Raw genomic sequence first — 14748 nt, forward strand, 5'->3', positions numbered from 1 at the left:
ATTTCTGTGGGTTCAAACTGATTTTCTTAGCAAAAAAAAAAGGTGGATATTCACAGGAATACCTGCACGGCTCTGATGGGGAGGATACTCCAAGAGAGGTCAGGCAGTTTAATTTCTAAATCTATTTCTAACTCAAAATAATCAAATTCCTGCTACAAAGGCAGTGCAGCAATAAAGGGTCCAAGCAACTCTTCCAGGGAACAGCTGGGAATAAGTCATGGCACAGCACAAAGAGAAAGGGGAATAGTCACACTTTTCAACAATAATTTTTCAACATTTAGAGGCAACAGCTCTCCTGGTTTGGACATGGAAACCAAAGGTTTAACAAATTCTTAGTGCAGGCACACAAAATCACCTGGCTGAAGATTTTACATATGGACCCAAACAGCTTTGATCTGCCTGATCCACTCAATAATTAATTTAAAATCAATAGCAAATGCTAATGGGAAACCTGGTACCCAGGATAAACTTCAGCTAAACCTCTTAATTGAAAAACACATACAAACACAACCTGAGCATCTTCTAATTAAAGAAGAAAAGCAGATTTTATAATACCTTGTGCAACTTCTGGTTAAGATTTAAATATTTAAATTGTGAAATATTTGTTTGTCACAAACCAATGCATGCAAATGTTCACTGCAGACATCCTTAAACATTAATAAAAGCCAGCATAACTAAAGACTCATCCTGCTCCAAAAGAAACACAGGTGAGAAAAACAGTTTATTCTGAACTTCAGGGAGCCCGTGTTATGTGTGGGAATTATGGAAAGGAGGAACCAAAGGAAAAAAAAAACAACGTGAGACATTTCCAAATAATTGTACGACACCGACAGACCCTATTTATGGGTTTTTTACTTGAATCAAATGCAAATAAATATCTTCTCTTCAAAACTGTTCCATCAGGGTAACCAAAAGATTTAGTGTGTGGCAAGCACTCCAGAGACCCCAAATCAGGAATTTCCAGGGATGTGTGGTTTAAACCATCACCCGCAGCCATTATTCCCATTTATCCCAAGCCCGGTAACTCTGGCAGGATTTTCCAGGAATGTTTTTCCAGTAAAATACCACTGTTTGTTTGCTCCTAGGGGAGACTCTTACCTCCTGGTCCTGCTCTTTGACCTGGACCTTTGGGACCTGTAGGATTTGCCTCTGCCCCGGGAGCGGCTGCGCTTCCTCCTGGAGCCGTAGGAAGAGCTGCTGCTGGATCTGTGTCTGCGCCTGCAAGAGAGCAGGGGTGAGCCTGGCCCTGCCAAAAACACCCCAAAAACAGGGACAAACCCCCAACAATCACTGAGAAAACACAGCCAGGGGTGAGCCTGGCCCCAAAAACCCCAAAAACAGGGAAACCCCCAACAATCACTGAGAAAACACAGCCAGGGGTGAGCCTGGCCCCAAAAACCCCAAAAACAGGGAAACCCCCAACAATCACTGAGAAAACACAGCCAGGGGTGAGCCTGGCCCCAAAAACCCCCAAAACAGGGACAAAACACCAGCAACCACTGAGAAAACACAGCCAGGGGGAGCAAGGCACTGCCAAAAACCCCAAAAAACAGGGACAAAACCCCAGCAACCACTGAGAAAACACAGCCAGGGATGAGCCTGGCCCCAAAAACCCCAAAAACAGGGAAACCCCCAACAATCACTGAGAAAACACAGCCAGGGGTGAGCCTGGCCCCAAACACCCCAAAAACAGGGACAAACCCCCAGCAACCACTGAGAAAACACAGCCAGGGGTGAGCCTGGCCCCAAAAACCCCAAAAACAGGGAAACCCCCAACAATCACTGAGAAAACAGAGTCAGGGGTGAGCCTGGCCTCAAAAACCCCAAAAACAGGGAAACCCCCAACAATCACTGAGAAAACACAGCCAGGGGTGAGCCTGGCCCTGCCCAAAACCCCCAAAACAGGGACAAACCCCAAGGAGTCCTCAGAAAACACAGCCAGGAGGTTTATAGGGTGCTCCAGAAGGCTCAAATCCCACTATTCCCCCATAACAAGTAACTCACACACACAGGGACACTGCTGCCCTAAAGAGCTGATCCTCCAAAATCCACATCCCAAGCAAAAAAGGAGGTTTGGTGGGGTCCTGAACTACTGTTAGCAGTAATCAGTTAATTGTGTTAATTTATTTCATTTGAGTTCATCTAAGGGCAGTTCCCTCCTGAGCCCAATCAGGAATCAAAAGGGTCTCTTCCTTTTCCCCTTTTCAAAGAATAAATTCTTCTACATCGAGGAGAAAGGTGAAAGAAAAGATATTATACCCAAAATCCCAATCTTAACACTTCCACCCCATCTCTGTAATAGTGAACTGATTAGCAATTACAGTCCTCCCTGTTTTTGGCCTTTATGTGTGATTAACATCAGAATTTATATTATATTATATTATATTATATTATATTATATTATATTATATTATATTATATTATATTATATTATATTATATTATATTATATTATATTATACTATATTATACTATATTATATTATACTATTATGTTCTGTTATATCATATTATATCACATTATATCATATCATATATTACATTATAGCAATTGTATATATAAAATGCAAATAATAATGGAATTCAGGATGTGCTCAGTGATTGTCCAGCATGGGCAAAGGGGCAGCAGGAGCTGGAATGCTGGACAGGGAAAGGTTAATGCTGAAGAACAGGGCTGCTGCTGGAAAGGGAAGGTGATGATCCTGCTGGATGAGGGACAGGAATTCCAGAAACTGCTGCCTTTGATTGCTGAGGGTCAGGGATAAACCCACACGGAGCAGGGCCTGACCTGCCAGGAGCATCTGCCCTGCCCCCGGGGCAAAGGCAGGATCCCAAAGCAGAGCCCGGGATCATTCCTGGATGCCCTGGGGTCCCCGCAGCCCCAGCCCCTCTGGGGTCCCTGGAGCAATGGGATATCCAAGGTGCTCAGGGCTGGGGAGGATGGAGATGCCAGAGGAGCAGGAGAAAGGGCTGGGGATGAACCCCTGAGGTGCCTCCTCAGCACACCCTGCAGCCACTCCAGAAAGGTCTGGCAGGAGCATTTCCAGCCGGACACCAGGAGAGCTCTCCAGCTCCTCCTCCCAGAAAATTCACCAGCACAAGCCAGACTGGGACAGCCAGGATGGAGCTGGAATGCTCCAGAGCCCCTCTGCAGCCAGGCTGGGAGAGCTGGGGGGGCTCACCTGGGGAGGAGCAGCTCCAGGGAGAGCTCAGAGCCCTGCCAGGGCCTGAAGGGGCTCCAGGAGAGCTGAGAGGGACTGGGGACAAGGATGGAGGGACAGGACACAGGGAATGGCTCCCACTGCCAGAGGGCAGGCATGGATGGGAGATTGGGAATTGGGAATTCCTGGCTGGGATGGGATTCCCAGAGCAGCTGGGGCTGCCCCTGGATCCCTGGCAGTGCCCCAGGCCAGGTTGGACAGAACTTGGAACACCCCAGGGCAGTCCCTGCTGGGAGAAAAAAGGAAGAGTTATTTCACCTCCTGGGGTTTCCCTGGGGTAAAGCAGAATTTCCCTTTGGATCTGCACACTCCCTGCTCTAGTCTCCTGCGGGGAAGGAGGTGTGGGTACTTCTGGTCATGGTGGTGGGTTTGGGGTTTTATTTTGCCAAAGTGAAAACAGTTTCACATCTCTTAAGGCTCAGAACAATCTGTGCCATAAAATCCCCACCCGTGGGATCCAAACCCTTCCAGCTTCCTGCCGTAACACGAAAGAGCTTCTAGAAACTTCCTACAAATGCACCTTTTCTCATAGGAATGGGACCAGGACGGGAGATCCCGAGAGCGCGACCGGGACCTGGATTTCCGGCCCGACTTCTTGCGGCTGTAGGCGCGGCTGTCCGAGGAGCTGCTGGAGGAGGAGCGTCGGCGGTGCTTCTTCTTCCTCCTGCTCCTGCCCTCCTCCTCCGTGTCCGAGGAGCGCCGGCCCATCTCCGACCTGCACGGAACGCAGACACGCCCAGCTGTGACACGGGCTGCGACACGGGCTGTGACACGGGCTGCTGGCTGCCCTGCGCTGGTTTGTATTTCCAATATTAAAAAAACAAAAGTCAAAATACGCAGTTCCCTCTCCTGTGCTCTGGGAGCAGAGCCCGACCCCCCCGGCTGTCCCCTCCTGGCAGGAGCTGTGCAGAGCCACAAGGGCCCCCCGATCCCCCTTTTCTCCAGGCTGAGCCCCTTCCCAGCTCCCTCAGCCCCTCCTGGGGCTCCAGAGCCTTCCCAGCTCCCATCCCTTCTCTGCTCCTCCTCTTCCCAGCACAGACGGGTCACACTCGCTCAATTCCTCCGTCCAAACTTTCGCCCATCCTCACACCTCCGGCCACCGGGCCAGCAGCTCCTCCTGGTGCACCGGGGAGCGCCTGGAGAAAGGGGAAACTCACCGGGGCAGCTCCTGCTGACCCACCGGAGAGCGCCTGGAGCACAGGGAAATTCACCGGGGCAGCTCCTGCTGACCCACCGGAGAGCGCCTGGAGCACAGGGAAACTCACCGGGGCAGCTCCTGCTGACCCACCGGAGAGCGCCTGGAGCACAGCAACGGGAAACTCACCGGGGCAGCCCCTGCTGACCCACCGGAGAGCGCCTGGAGCACAGGGAAATTCACCGGGGCAGCCCCTCCTGATACACCGGAGAGCACCTGAAGGGAAATTCACCGGGGCAGCGCCTCCTGATGCACCGGAGAGCGCCTGGAGCGCAGGGAAATTCACCGGGGCAGCAGCTCCTGATGCACCGGGGAGCACCTGAAGGGAATCCACCGTTAAGGACACGGAGACTCCTCCCGAGCAGTGCCGGGAGCCGCAGGGCTGCAGGGAACACGCTCCCGGAGAGCGGCCCGTGCTGGGCCCGGCATCGGCCCCAGGGCAGCTCCCGAGCGGCCCCGGCAGCACCGGGACAACCCCGGGGGTTCCCGGAGCTGCCCCCTGCCACCAGCAGCTCCAGGGACTCCTTCCCAGGGACCAAGCCCGGCACAGCCCGCGGATCCCCGTGTGGGCCCCGCCGGGGCCGTGCCCCCGCACCGGAGGCCGCTGCTCGCACCCGGCCCCGCAGCGGCCGCCGATCGCCCTGCCGTGCCCTCGGGGGCCAATGCGGCTGTATCCCGTGTCTCTGTGCCCCCCGTGCCCCCTCCTGTCCCCCACAGTCCCCCGTGTCCCCCGCACCTGGCGGAGCCGCCGGGCCCCGGTTCGAGCCCAGCGCCTTCCGGGGCGGCGGGCAGGCAGCGCCAATCCACCGCCGAGCGCGGCCAGGCGGCCACAGCGAGCGCCGAGCCATCGATGCGGCGCGCCGGCGAGCGCCCACGCGGGACGGGCGGGACCGGGCCGGGGTCGGGCCGGGGTCGGGCCCGGGTCCCGCTGCCCACGGGGGTGCAGAGCCCACGGAGCGCTGTCCGCACCGTGCCCCGCACGGTGACCCACGGGCGCACGGCGTGGCACGCCGCGGGTAACGCGCAGGAAGGGAGCGTGGGTGGTCCCGGGGTCGCGGTCGCGCTGCCCACGGGGGGTGCGGAGCCCACGGAGCGCTGTCCGCACCGTGCCCCGCACGGCGACCGTGCGGCAGCACGGCGTGTCCCGGCCGCCCCGTGTCCCGCCGCGGGTGACGGGACGGCGCGGGCACAGCGGCACGGAGCGGTTTTCGTTCCGCCCCGGGGAGTTAAAGGAGGGTCGGGGGGTTATGGCACCGAGAGCCGCCCCCGCGGGCGGAGGGCAGCGCTCCACGCGCGCCGTGGGCACCGCGGCCGTGCCCGGGCGCGGGCGGGCACGGATCGAGCCGGGACCCACCGGGCCGGGCGGAGCCGCCGCCGGGCACGGACCAGAAATGCAAGGGAACGATGGAATCGCTTCGCTTAATTCCATTTTCCTACCGAATTTGGTTCGTTCAACGCCAGCTCCCGAGTGCGCGCTCCCTCCGCCACGGGACCGGCGGAACGCGCGTGGGGATAAACGAAATGTCCGGGCGGAGCGGCCGGTTAGGGTCACCCGGCCGGCCGGCAGCCGCGGCGGGGTCCCTCACACCGAACGCCGCGGTGCCCGGTGCCCCGGGGATCGAAAGCGCCCCGCGGGAGCGGCTCCCGGGCGGCGCGGGGGCACCGGGACGCGCCGCCTGTCGCGACAGGGTCGCGTGCGACCGGCTCGGAATAAACCCCGCTGCCACCGCCGGTACCGAGCCCGCCCCGGTAAATGAACGCTCCGTTGTGTGCGGTCATCGCCCCAAAGGTCAATGAAAAATCGATACGCAGGCGAGAGTTGAGCAATTCTGAATAATTTATTAGAATTTAGCCAAGGTGGGAAGGAGGCGAGTTCCGCCGACAGAAGCGCTCCGCGGCGGGATTTAAAAAAACAAAGGGAAGCCGCTATCGGCGATACCGGCGCGTTCGGCTCCGAGCCGGTGCCTCGCTGCGCGCCCGCGTCCCCCGCTGTCATTTATCCCCTCGGTGTTTCGGGGCGCTCGGGCGCCCACGGAGGAACTTTTGCGGCTCCCGCGGGGCCGGGGCCGCTCCGGTTCCGCCGTGCCCGGGGCCCGGGGCTGACCCGGGCGGCGCGGGGCGGTGCGCGGAGCCTGCGCGTCCCCGCCGCCCCCCCGCGCGTCCCGGTGGCCACTCCCCCGCCGCCCCGGCCCCGCTCCGCGCCGCGCTCGCCCGGGACCTCGCGCACGGTCCCGCGCCTAATTAAATTAATTAGGGCGCAGCGCGCGGCGGGCGGGCGGTGCCGTGGCCGCAGTGCCCCGCGGCGGGCGGGCGACCGGCGAGGACGGGAGGAAGGAAGGGAGGAAGGAAGGGGTCCATTCAGAGCTCCGAGGGGAGGTAATTCGCCGGGAACAAGGGGCCGGCTTTGCAAAGTATAAATAGTGCCACTTCAATCGCGGCGTCGCTATCAGACCCCGGGAGCCCTGCACGTCGGGCGGCACGGCCCGGCCCGGCTCGGCACGGCCCGGGGCGCCGCCGCCGCCTCGCCGCCCCGTGGATGCCCGCCCGGGGAGCCGGGGCAGCGCGCCCCTGAGCCATGGAGGAGCTGACGGCGTTTGTCTCCAAGTCGTTTGATCCCAAAGCCAAGGAGAAGAAGGAGCTCATCACCTACCGCGAGGTGCTGGAGAGCGGGCCCCTGCGCGGCGGCGGCGGCCCGCGGGAGCCCGGCGGGGCGGCGGCGGAGCCGGGCCGGGAGGACGCGGGCAGCCCCGCGGCGCGGCCGGCCGGGCGCTCCCCGCCGCGGGAGCCCGACGCCGCCGCCGAGAGAGCGGCCGAGGCGGCCACCCCCAAGCTCAGCGACGGTAACGGCGGCACCGCGGGCTCCCCCTTCTCCCGTTCCCTTTGCCCTTCCTCCCCTTCCCCCGTCGGGGTCGGTACGCGCGGAGCGGCCCGCGGTCGCGGCTGGCCGGGGGCTGGCGGCGGTGGGCGGCTGCCCGGGCTCTCGCAGCCGCGGGAGATCGGCGGCCGGCCTCGAAGTTTTTAGATAAAAATATTTAAACCCGGCTTTAACTTGCTCGGAACGCGATCTCGTTCCCGTTCGGCGTCCCACGGGAAGCCGCGCCGCCAACGAAAGCCCGGCCCCGCGGGCCCTTTCGTTCCCCCGCGGCTCCGCGGACTCGCGTGGGGCCGGCACCGGGGCCGCCCGCCGCTCTCGGGCGCTGCGGGAAGCGGCCGGGCCCGTGCCCGCGGCTGCGGGGACCCGCGGGTCGCTGCCGCCCTTTTGTTCGGACGGGCGGAGCGGCCGGAGCATCCCCGCTCGGATGCCCGCAGTGAGGCGATCGGTGCGGCGGGACCGGGCCGGGCGGCCCCGGGGGGGGGTCGGTGCCCGGGCCCCGCGCTCCGGCCCGGGGCGCGTTACCGGCCGAGAACTGACCGAGGAGAAACCCATCCCGGGGGGCGCGGGGCGCGGAGGGGCCGCGGCGGCCGGCGGAGGCTCCGGGGACCTGTTGCTGCGCATCCCCCGGGGGCGCGGCGGGGCCGGAGGGGAGGGCTCGGTGCGGACCCCGTTTCCCCCGGCAGCGGTTACCGGAGGCGGCGGCGGAGCCCGGAACGGCAGCGGCCGAGGCGGCCTAGCGCGGCCCGGGCGCGCAGGCCCCGCTCCCGGCTGCCCCGGCCCCGGGGGGCTCCCGCCCGCATCCCCCCGGCCGCCGGGAGCGGCGGGAGCGGGGCGAGCCCCGGCGCCCCCGGCCCCGCCGCTCTGACTGCTGTGTCGTGCCCAGTGTCCCCAGAGCTGAAGGAGCGCAAGGAGGATGCGAAAGCGATGGAAGACGAAGGGCAGACGAAAATCAAGCAGAGGAGGAGCCGGACGAATTTCACCCTGGAGCAGCTGAACGAGCTGGAAAGGCTTTTCGACGAGACCCACTACCCGGACGCGTTCATGCGGGAGGAGCTGAGCCAGCGGCTGGGGCTCTCCGAGGCCAGGGTGCAGGTAGCCGGGGCCGCGCGGGTGCGTGTGCTCGGGGGAAGGGGCAGCTCGGGAAGAGCCGGGGCGATGATGGATGGGGACGAGCCCCATCCTTCTGTCAGGGAGAGCAGGCGGCTCCGCAGCTCCCCGGCTCCCAACTTCCTCCGGCAAATCTGCCGGCGGCCTCGCAGGGTTTTGCCTGCCCGGGATTCGTGTTCCCGTCCCTTCGTTCTGCCGTGGTTTATCCCAGCTCCGCCGTTGTTCCGTCCCCGCCTCGGCGGCCGCTCCCGGGGCTGCGCTCCCGGTGCCGCTGCCCGGCTCATCCATGGACACACCGATTCCCGTCACGGATGTGGCGACCGTAAACTGAATTAGACACCGCCAAGGGAAACAACGATAGGCGCATTTTCAGCCCGTTTCGCCTCGTAGCTCTTAAATGTCGAAACGGCACGAAAATTGAGCGAGGTGCTTTGTTCGGGTTTACGAAATGCAGAAAGTCTGGGGTTAACCCGAGACATTTTGAGCTTTGTGTCCTCCCGGGAAGCCGCGGCTTCTCTGGGTTTAACCTGCGCTTCGCACCCTCCCAAAGTTTTTTCCAAACGGGTCCCTGGGCTGCTTTCCGCGAGTTTTGTCGGGATGAGCTGAGGAGCGGGGAGGAAGGGCATCCCTCAAATGAGAACAAATGTAGCTGCTCCGGTGTATTTCCGTTCTGAAAATAAAAGAAGAGAAAATGATGGTCATTATTTGCTGGAACACATGGAGAAGTTTTAGGCCCCGAACATCTGCAGCTGGTGGAAAGTATCGCTGTAACAGATACTCCCCCTCAATCTTTGTGCTCGCAGGCACCATCTGCACCCAAGTATGCGCTCAGTCCTTGGGGGGTTTCCCTGCAGCGTGTAAGCTTGTGAGGACAGAGGCAGAGCCGGCACGGGGAACCGAAAAACTCAAAACGAGCAGCTTTTGTCAGAGCCTGAACCACCAAAAAAAAAAAACCATTGAATAAAAAAATAAAAGTCTTCATTTTCCCTCTCTTCTCCCCCTCTTTTTTTTTTTTCTTTTTTTCTTTTTTTTTTTTTTTTTTTTTTTTTTTTTCTGGCTGCTCGGTTGGTTTTTGGTTGGTTGGTTTTTAATTGTGGTTTTTTTCGCGGTTTTAAAATTTATTTTTTATTTCTGTTCACCAAACCCTAACAAAACCAAGGCAAAAAGTTGCTGGCTGTGGAAAATGGAGCAGGGAGGTGCTCGACAAAGGAGGCGGCGGCGGCGCATAATCCGCGCTCCCATGATGCCAAATCGCAGGGTGCATAATAACTTTTGGAGATTTACATAGATTAAACCCATTCCCTAGAAATCCTCCCGGAAAAAAAAAAAACCGCTTTTCAATAATATTTTGCCTCGTATCTGCTCTGATTTGTAAATGACGGAAGGCGCGTTTGTTTCCGCGGGAGGCTGAGGGCGAACGTGGCTCTTGGGCAGATTTTCCCCGGCTGGAGAAAATGACAGGGCGGGAGGAATTCCCGTTTATATTCGTCTCTTAAAGTAGGACCTCAAAAAATGCAATTTTTATCTTTTTTTTTTTTTCTTTTTTTCTGGCCGCGGGGAAAGGATTCCTTGGCCGATGTGGCTGCTGGGATGCGCTGCGGAGCCCTGGGTTAAAACGGGCATGTTTAGAGAGCGGCTCTCCCCCTTTCCCTCCCTCCTTTCCCAAAGCCAGCAGACTTCAGGCTGGGAATTTATTTTAACGATTCCGTTCCCAATATTAAAAGTACGTTCTTGTCTAACGGGGCGGCCTCTTCGGTGCAAGCAAATTAGATTATTATGATAATGAGATAATTATTCCGCTTCTGTGCTACACTCCAGTGAACAGAGAAATTCGAAACTTCTTTGTAGCGAAGCTTTTAGAACCGTAATTCTCGTCCACCCACCACCAAAAAAAAAAGAGGCTAAAAAGTCATAAAACCCTGCTGTTGTTGAGTTTTTCTGTGAGATAGAGCTAATTAATTTATTTATTAATGAGCACGAGTTTCTCAGGCCATTACCGCCCGTCAGCCGCGGGTGTCGGGGGCGATTCCAGCCTTGTGGGAGTGCGGTGCGGAAAGAGGATGCCGGGCTCGGCAGCTCGTTTCCCCGGGCCGTGCTCGGCCATTTTCGGGTGCTTTGGGCTCCTTCCCTTCCGCCTCTGGGGCTGGGCAGCGGGGGCAGCCCGGGCGGGGGGACCCCGGCCTCTTTGTCCGCGGGCTTCGGGCCATTCCCATCGCCGTTCCCGTTATCTGTGTTCCTGCCCGTGCCGCTCCGGGCGGCTCGCTCGGGCCGCCGGCGCCAGGCGCGGCCGTGACGGCGTGTCCCGCTCCGCTCCCCGCAGGTTTGGTTCCAGAACCGCCGCGCCAAGTGCCGCAAGCAGGAGAACCAGCTGCACAAAGGTAGCGGCCGGGCCGGGGGAGAGCGGGGGGAGAGCGCGCCGGGGCCGAGCTGACCGCTCCTTTCCCCCCACCCAGGGGTGCTGATCGGAGCCGCCACGCAGTTCGAGGCCTGCCGCGTGGCTCCCTACGTGAACGTGGGCGCGCTGAGGATGCCCTTCCAGCAGGCAAGTGCGCTCGGGCGGGTGGCGAGGCGGCCGCGCGGCCCCGGGGGGTGACACGGGCCGCCGCTCCGCTTGTCCCCGCAGGTGCAGGCGCAGCTGCAGCTGGACAGCGCCGTGGCCCACGCTCACCATCACCTGCACCCGCACCTGGCCCACGCCCCCTACATGATGTTCCCCGCGCCCCCCTTCGGGCTGCCGCTGGCCACCCTGGCCGAGTCCGCCTCCGCCGCCTCCGTGGTGGCCGCCGCCGCCGCCGCCAAGACCACCAGCAAGAACTCCAGCATCGCCGACCTCCGCCTGAAGGCCAAGAAGCACGCCGCCGCCCTGGGGCTGTGACCGCGCTGCTGCCGCTGCTGCTTTATTATTTTTTTTCTCCAAAAAAAAAAAAAAAAAGGGAAAAAAAAAAGAGTTAAAAAAAAAAGGAAAAAGGAAAGAAACGAGGGAGAGGAGAAACGGACGGGAGATATATACTTATTTAAGGAATTAGAGGACGCGCAGCTGGGAAGTTCACAGGTTTTGAAACTGACCTTTTTCTGCGAAGTTCACTTTAATACAAGAAATTTGATAAGAGAGGCGGGCCTCCTTTCACGTTGCATCAGGTACTTGAGTTTAACAACCACGTCTGGAATAGCGACAAAAAAAAAAGAGATAAAAAGAAAAATAAGAGAAGAAAGAAAGACTACGACGAACAGAAAAAAAAAAAAAAAAAAGAAAAAAAAAAAGACAATGATTTCTCTGCGAATTTCTAATGGGAAACTGTCCGGGATACTTCCTCCAGCAGCATTCCGGGTTGCATGTATTTGTATTTCATTGATGGAGTCCTTTGATTCACTTGCACTTCACCCTCATCTTTAGTAGAAAAAAAAAACCCGAGACAACCACAAAAGCAAACAAACAAACGTGGCTGGGTTCTTCCTCCTTTAATCTTGGAGGGAAGCAGGCAGAGAGAGGCAGATCAAGCGCTACCTTTTCCACTCTCGAATCTCTGTTGGTCGTTTGCTGTCCCACCTCTGAAATGAAAGGGAGCGGAAAGCGCCAGGAGAGCGGAGTTTGCCTCCCTTTGCCGGGTCTCTCCTGTCCTGAGGGCAAAAGTAAATGGAAAAAAAAAAAACACAAAAACAAAAGGAAAAAAAAAAAGATAATATTTAATTCCCAACCACCACTTGACACCACGGCAAATTCCAATAAGAGGTACTGGGTACATGTAAAATATGTTGATACACACGAACAAAGTTTATTTTGGCTATAACTTGTGAATTGATAGTTGACTGTCAAACATTTACATTTTATCTCATAAAGGTGTATCTATTCACGTAACCTTGTGATTTTTTTGGTTGTTATTATTATTATTTGAGAGACGTATAGCTATTTAACCTGGGGTACCCTGCAGTCAGTGATTGTTATCCCAGATTTTGCCATCTGACCCTCATGCTTATTGCCAAGACAGAGGGAAAGCTCTTCTACGCGAACTTTGGTATGGACGGGCTTTGTATCTATTTGTTCTCCATGAAAACAAAATTATTTATATTGACCATATTTTTTCTAGTGTATTTTAAGTTATTTAAAAAAGAAAAAAGAGGAAAAAAAAAAGAAAAAAAAAAGAAAGCAAGATGCTGTTATCTCATTGCATTTGTTGTCAGTACAATATATTTTGTTTCACTCAGGTTTGCTTCACCTTTTTTAATCCATTCTCGACGTCACGAATTTCAATAAGTGCCAAGTAATGAATTTAAGACACTTTGCCTATCGACTGACGGGGGGACGGTTCGGGGGCCGGTGCCCGCTGCCTGCCGGGACTGCCGGTGTCCAGCCAGCGGTGATGTTCTTTCTTTCCGTGTTCTCACCTCCTGTAGATCTCGCACGTCTCTTTCCGCTCCGTAGATGTCGCGACACGCCGATAGCGCTCAGCACGACGAGGGAGCGCCGCTCGCCTTCCCGCGGCTTTCTTTAAACATTTTTTTTCCTCCACTTTCTGTGAGTTTTCCCCGAGTTTCGGCTGCACAAACCGGGACGTTCGCGTTGGGCTTTTCTGTGGCAGCCGAGCCGGCCGGCGGACGCTCTATAGCAATTGTGTCTTTACGAGTTCTGTCAGGTTCCCTCAGGTAATAAAAGCGAGCAAAGCGGAACGGCTCGGAATCTTTTCCAGGGCGGGAGCGGAGGGCACCGGGACCCCCCGAGCCTGGGACGAGCCCGCACCGAGCCCGGGCAGAACCTGCACCCACCCGGGCAGAGCCCGCACCGAGCCCGGGCAGAACCTGCACCCACCCGGGCAGAACCTGCACCCACCCGGGCAGAGCTCGCAGCCACCGGGGCAGAACCTGCACCCACCCGGGCAGAGCTCGCAGCCACCGGGGCAGAACCCGCACCGAGCCCGGGCAGAGCCTGCACCCACTCGGGCAGAACCCGCAGCCACCCGGGCAGAGCTCGCAGCCACTGGGGCAGAACCTGCACCCACCCGGGCACAGCCCGCACCGAGCCCGGGTGGAATCCGCACCGAGCCCGGGCAGAACCTGCACCCAACCGGGCACAGCCCGCACCGAGCCCGGGTAGAGCCCGCAGCCGCCCGCTGCCACCGAGCCCGGGCAGAATCCGCACCGAGCCCGGGCAGAGCCCGCACCGAGCCCGGGCACAGCCCGCAGCCACCCGGGCAGAGCCCGCACCGAGCCCGGGCACAGCCCGCAGCCACCCGGGCACAGCCCGCAGCCACCCGGGCACAGCCCGCAGCCTCCCGCTGCCGCCGAGCGCTCCCGGCCGGCCGCTCCCGGGCCGCTCCCCCCACGCCGGGATTCCTCTCCCGCTCCTCCCGGGGCGCGGGGAAGCTCCGGGAAATCCCGGCGGGAGGAGCCGCTCCGGGGCTGGCGGCGAATGCGCAGCCCCCGAGCCCCCGCCGGGGAAGGGCTGGGAAGGGTCGGGAAAGGTTGGGAAGGGTCCCCAGCGCCCGCTGTGGCACCGCGGGCAGCGACGGGACAGCCCGGGGCAGGGATGGGCAGGGATAAGGACTCGGATGAGGACAGGGACAAGGACAGGGATGAGGACAGGGACAGTCGGAGCCCTCCCGGAGAGGCCCCCAGCAGCGAGAGCCAGAGCAGCTCGGCTTTCCTGTGCTAACAACGGGCTGGGAATGATAGATTTTACATTAGGTAAAACGGCTTTATTCCAGCAAAAGTAAGATACTGCTAATTATAAAGTCAATAAAAGTACCGGTGCTGTCGATTGATCCCGAATAGAGCAGTTCATTAATATGTGCATGAGAGCATGGCAGGCTCAGCCCCGGCCTCAGCCACCCTCTCCCTCCTCCAAATAAACCTGCCAGGTCCTACCTGCTCTGCTTAAAGCACACCTGGTGGAGGTGGAGCTGCCCAACAGCCTTGTGCAGGTTTTTGGGGGTGTAACACAAACGTGGTGGGAACCTCAAACCTTCCCCCAGCTCTTGGCCCGTCTGTCTTCAAGATGGTTGTAATAAAAAGTCAGGAAAAATGGGCTTTCATGCTATCAGGGAAGGTGATTGGATGGTGTGAGAGAGCTGTGTGGGTTTTAGCACAGCTGTGATTAAAATAAAATAGCCTTAACGGGATGGTTTTGGACAGGAATACTCACATTCCTGGTTTCCTTGGACTGGAATTCCTAATAAGTCTACAGGCCAACAGAAGTTGGCCAGGACTCTTCTGTTTCTATTTTATTTCTTAGAGTGTCTGAACCTCTATAAAACCCCGTAGATTTCCCCAGATTTAATGATGGGTATTTCACGAACCGGCCAGCTCTCACAATCTGAGCTTCCTGCAGATTAAACTTCCGTGTGGGATTGACAGGGGA

At 58.3% G+C, this 14748-nt stretch overlaps 2 protein-coding genes across 5 annotated transcripts in view; one reads left to right on the forward strand and one right to left on the reverse strand.

The window, feature by feature from the left end:
• The window catches only part of RSRC1 (arginine and serine rich coiled-coil 1), a 98511-nt gene extending 93289 nt beyond the window's left edge, over nucleotides 1-5222 (reverse strand). The window contains exons 1-4 of one of the 3 annotated variants that reach the window (XM_038145687.1): nucleotides 5151-5222; nucleotides 4544-4733; nucleotides 3740-3934; nucleotides 1099-1218 (exon numbers count right to left, since the gene is read on the reverse strand). In XM_038145687.1, the coding sequence (XP_038001615.1) occupies nucleotides 1099-1218; nucleotides 3740-3927 (308 nt within the window). In that variant the 5' untranslated portion in view covers nucleotides 3928-3934; nucleotides 4544-4733; nucleotides 5151-5222. Of the gene's footprint in view, nucleotides 1-1098; nucleotides 1219-3739; nucleotides 4013-4484; nucleotides 4734-5150 lie in introns of all 3 variants that reach the window. The other 2 variants (XM_038145686.1, XM_038145688.1) reach the window with 2 other exon arrangements.
• A 1389-nt stretch (nucleotides 5223-6611) lies between these two features.
• SHOX2 (short stature homeobox 2) lies at nucleotides 6612-12471 on the forward strand. Of its 2 annotated transcripts, none has more exons than XM_038145827.1 (5): nucleotides 6612-7254; nucleotides 8173-8381; nucleotides 10717-10774; nucleotides 10850-10942; nucleotides 11020-12471. In XM_038145827.1, exons 1-5 carry the CDS (start codon nucleotides 6990-6992, stop codon nucleotides 11346-11348), a joined length of 954 nt encoding a protein of 317 aa, XP_038001755.1. In that variant the 5' UTR covers nucleotides 6612-6989; the 3' UTR covers nucleotides 11349-12471. The 2 variants fall into 2 exon arrangements, with proteins under 2 accessions (XP_038001755.1, XP_038001757.1); XM_038145829.1 differs by having other exon boundaries at nucleotides 10850-10938.
• The last annotated feature ends 2277 nt before the right edge of the window (nucleotides 12472-14748 follow it).

Source organism: Motacilla alba, chromosome 9 (assembly GCF_015832195.1).
Source record: "Motacilla alba alba isolate MOTALB_02 chromosome 9, Motacilla_alba_V1.0_pri, whole genome shotgun sequence".
NCBI classification, from domain to species: domain Eukaryota; kingdom Metazoa; phylum Chordata; class Aves; order Passeriformes; family Motacillidae; genus Motacilla; species Motacilla alba.

What these genes read in the sequence shown, in the direction of transcription:
- SHOX2 (XM_038145827.1), top strand. Translation starts at nt 6,990, where the DNA reads ATGGAGGAGCTGACGGCGTTTGTCTCCAAGTCGTTTGATCCCAAAGCC. An exon ending in CACCCCCAAGCTCAGCGACG is followed by an intron (nt 7,255 to 8,172) that starts GTAACGGCGGCA and finishes TGTCGTGCCCAG; the next exon opens with TGTCCCCAGAGCTGAAGGAG. An exon ending in TCTCCGAGGCCAGGGTGCAG is followed by an intron (nt 8,382 to 10,716) that starts GTAGCCGGGGCC and finishes CGCTCCCCGCAG; the next exon opens with GTTTGGTTCCAGAACCGCCG.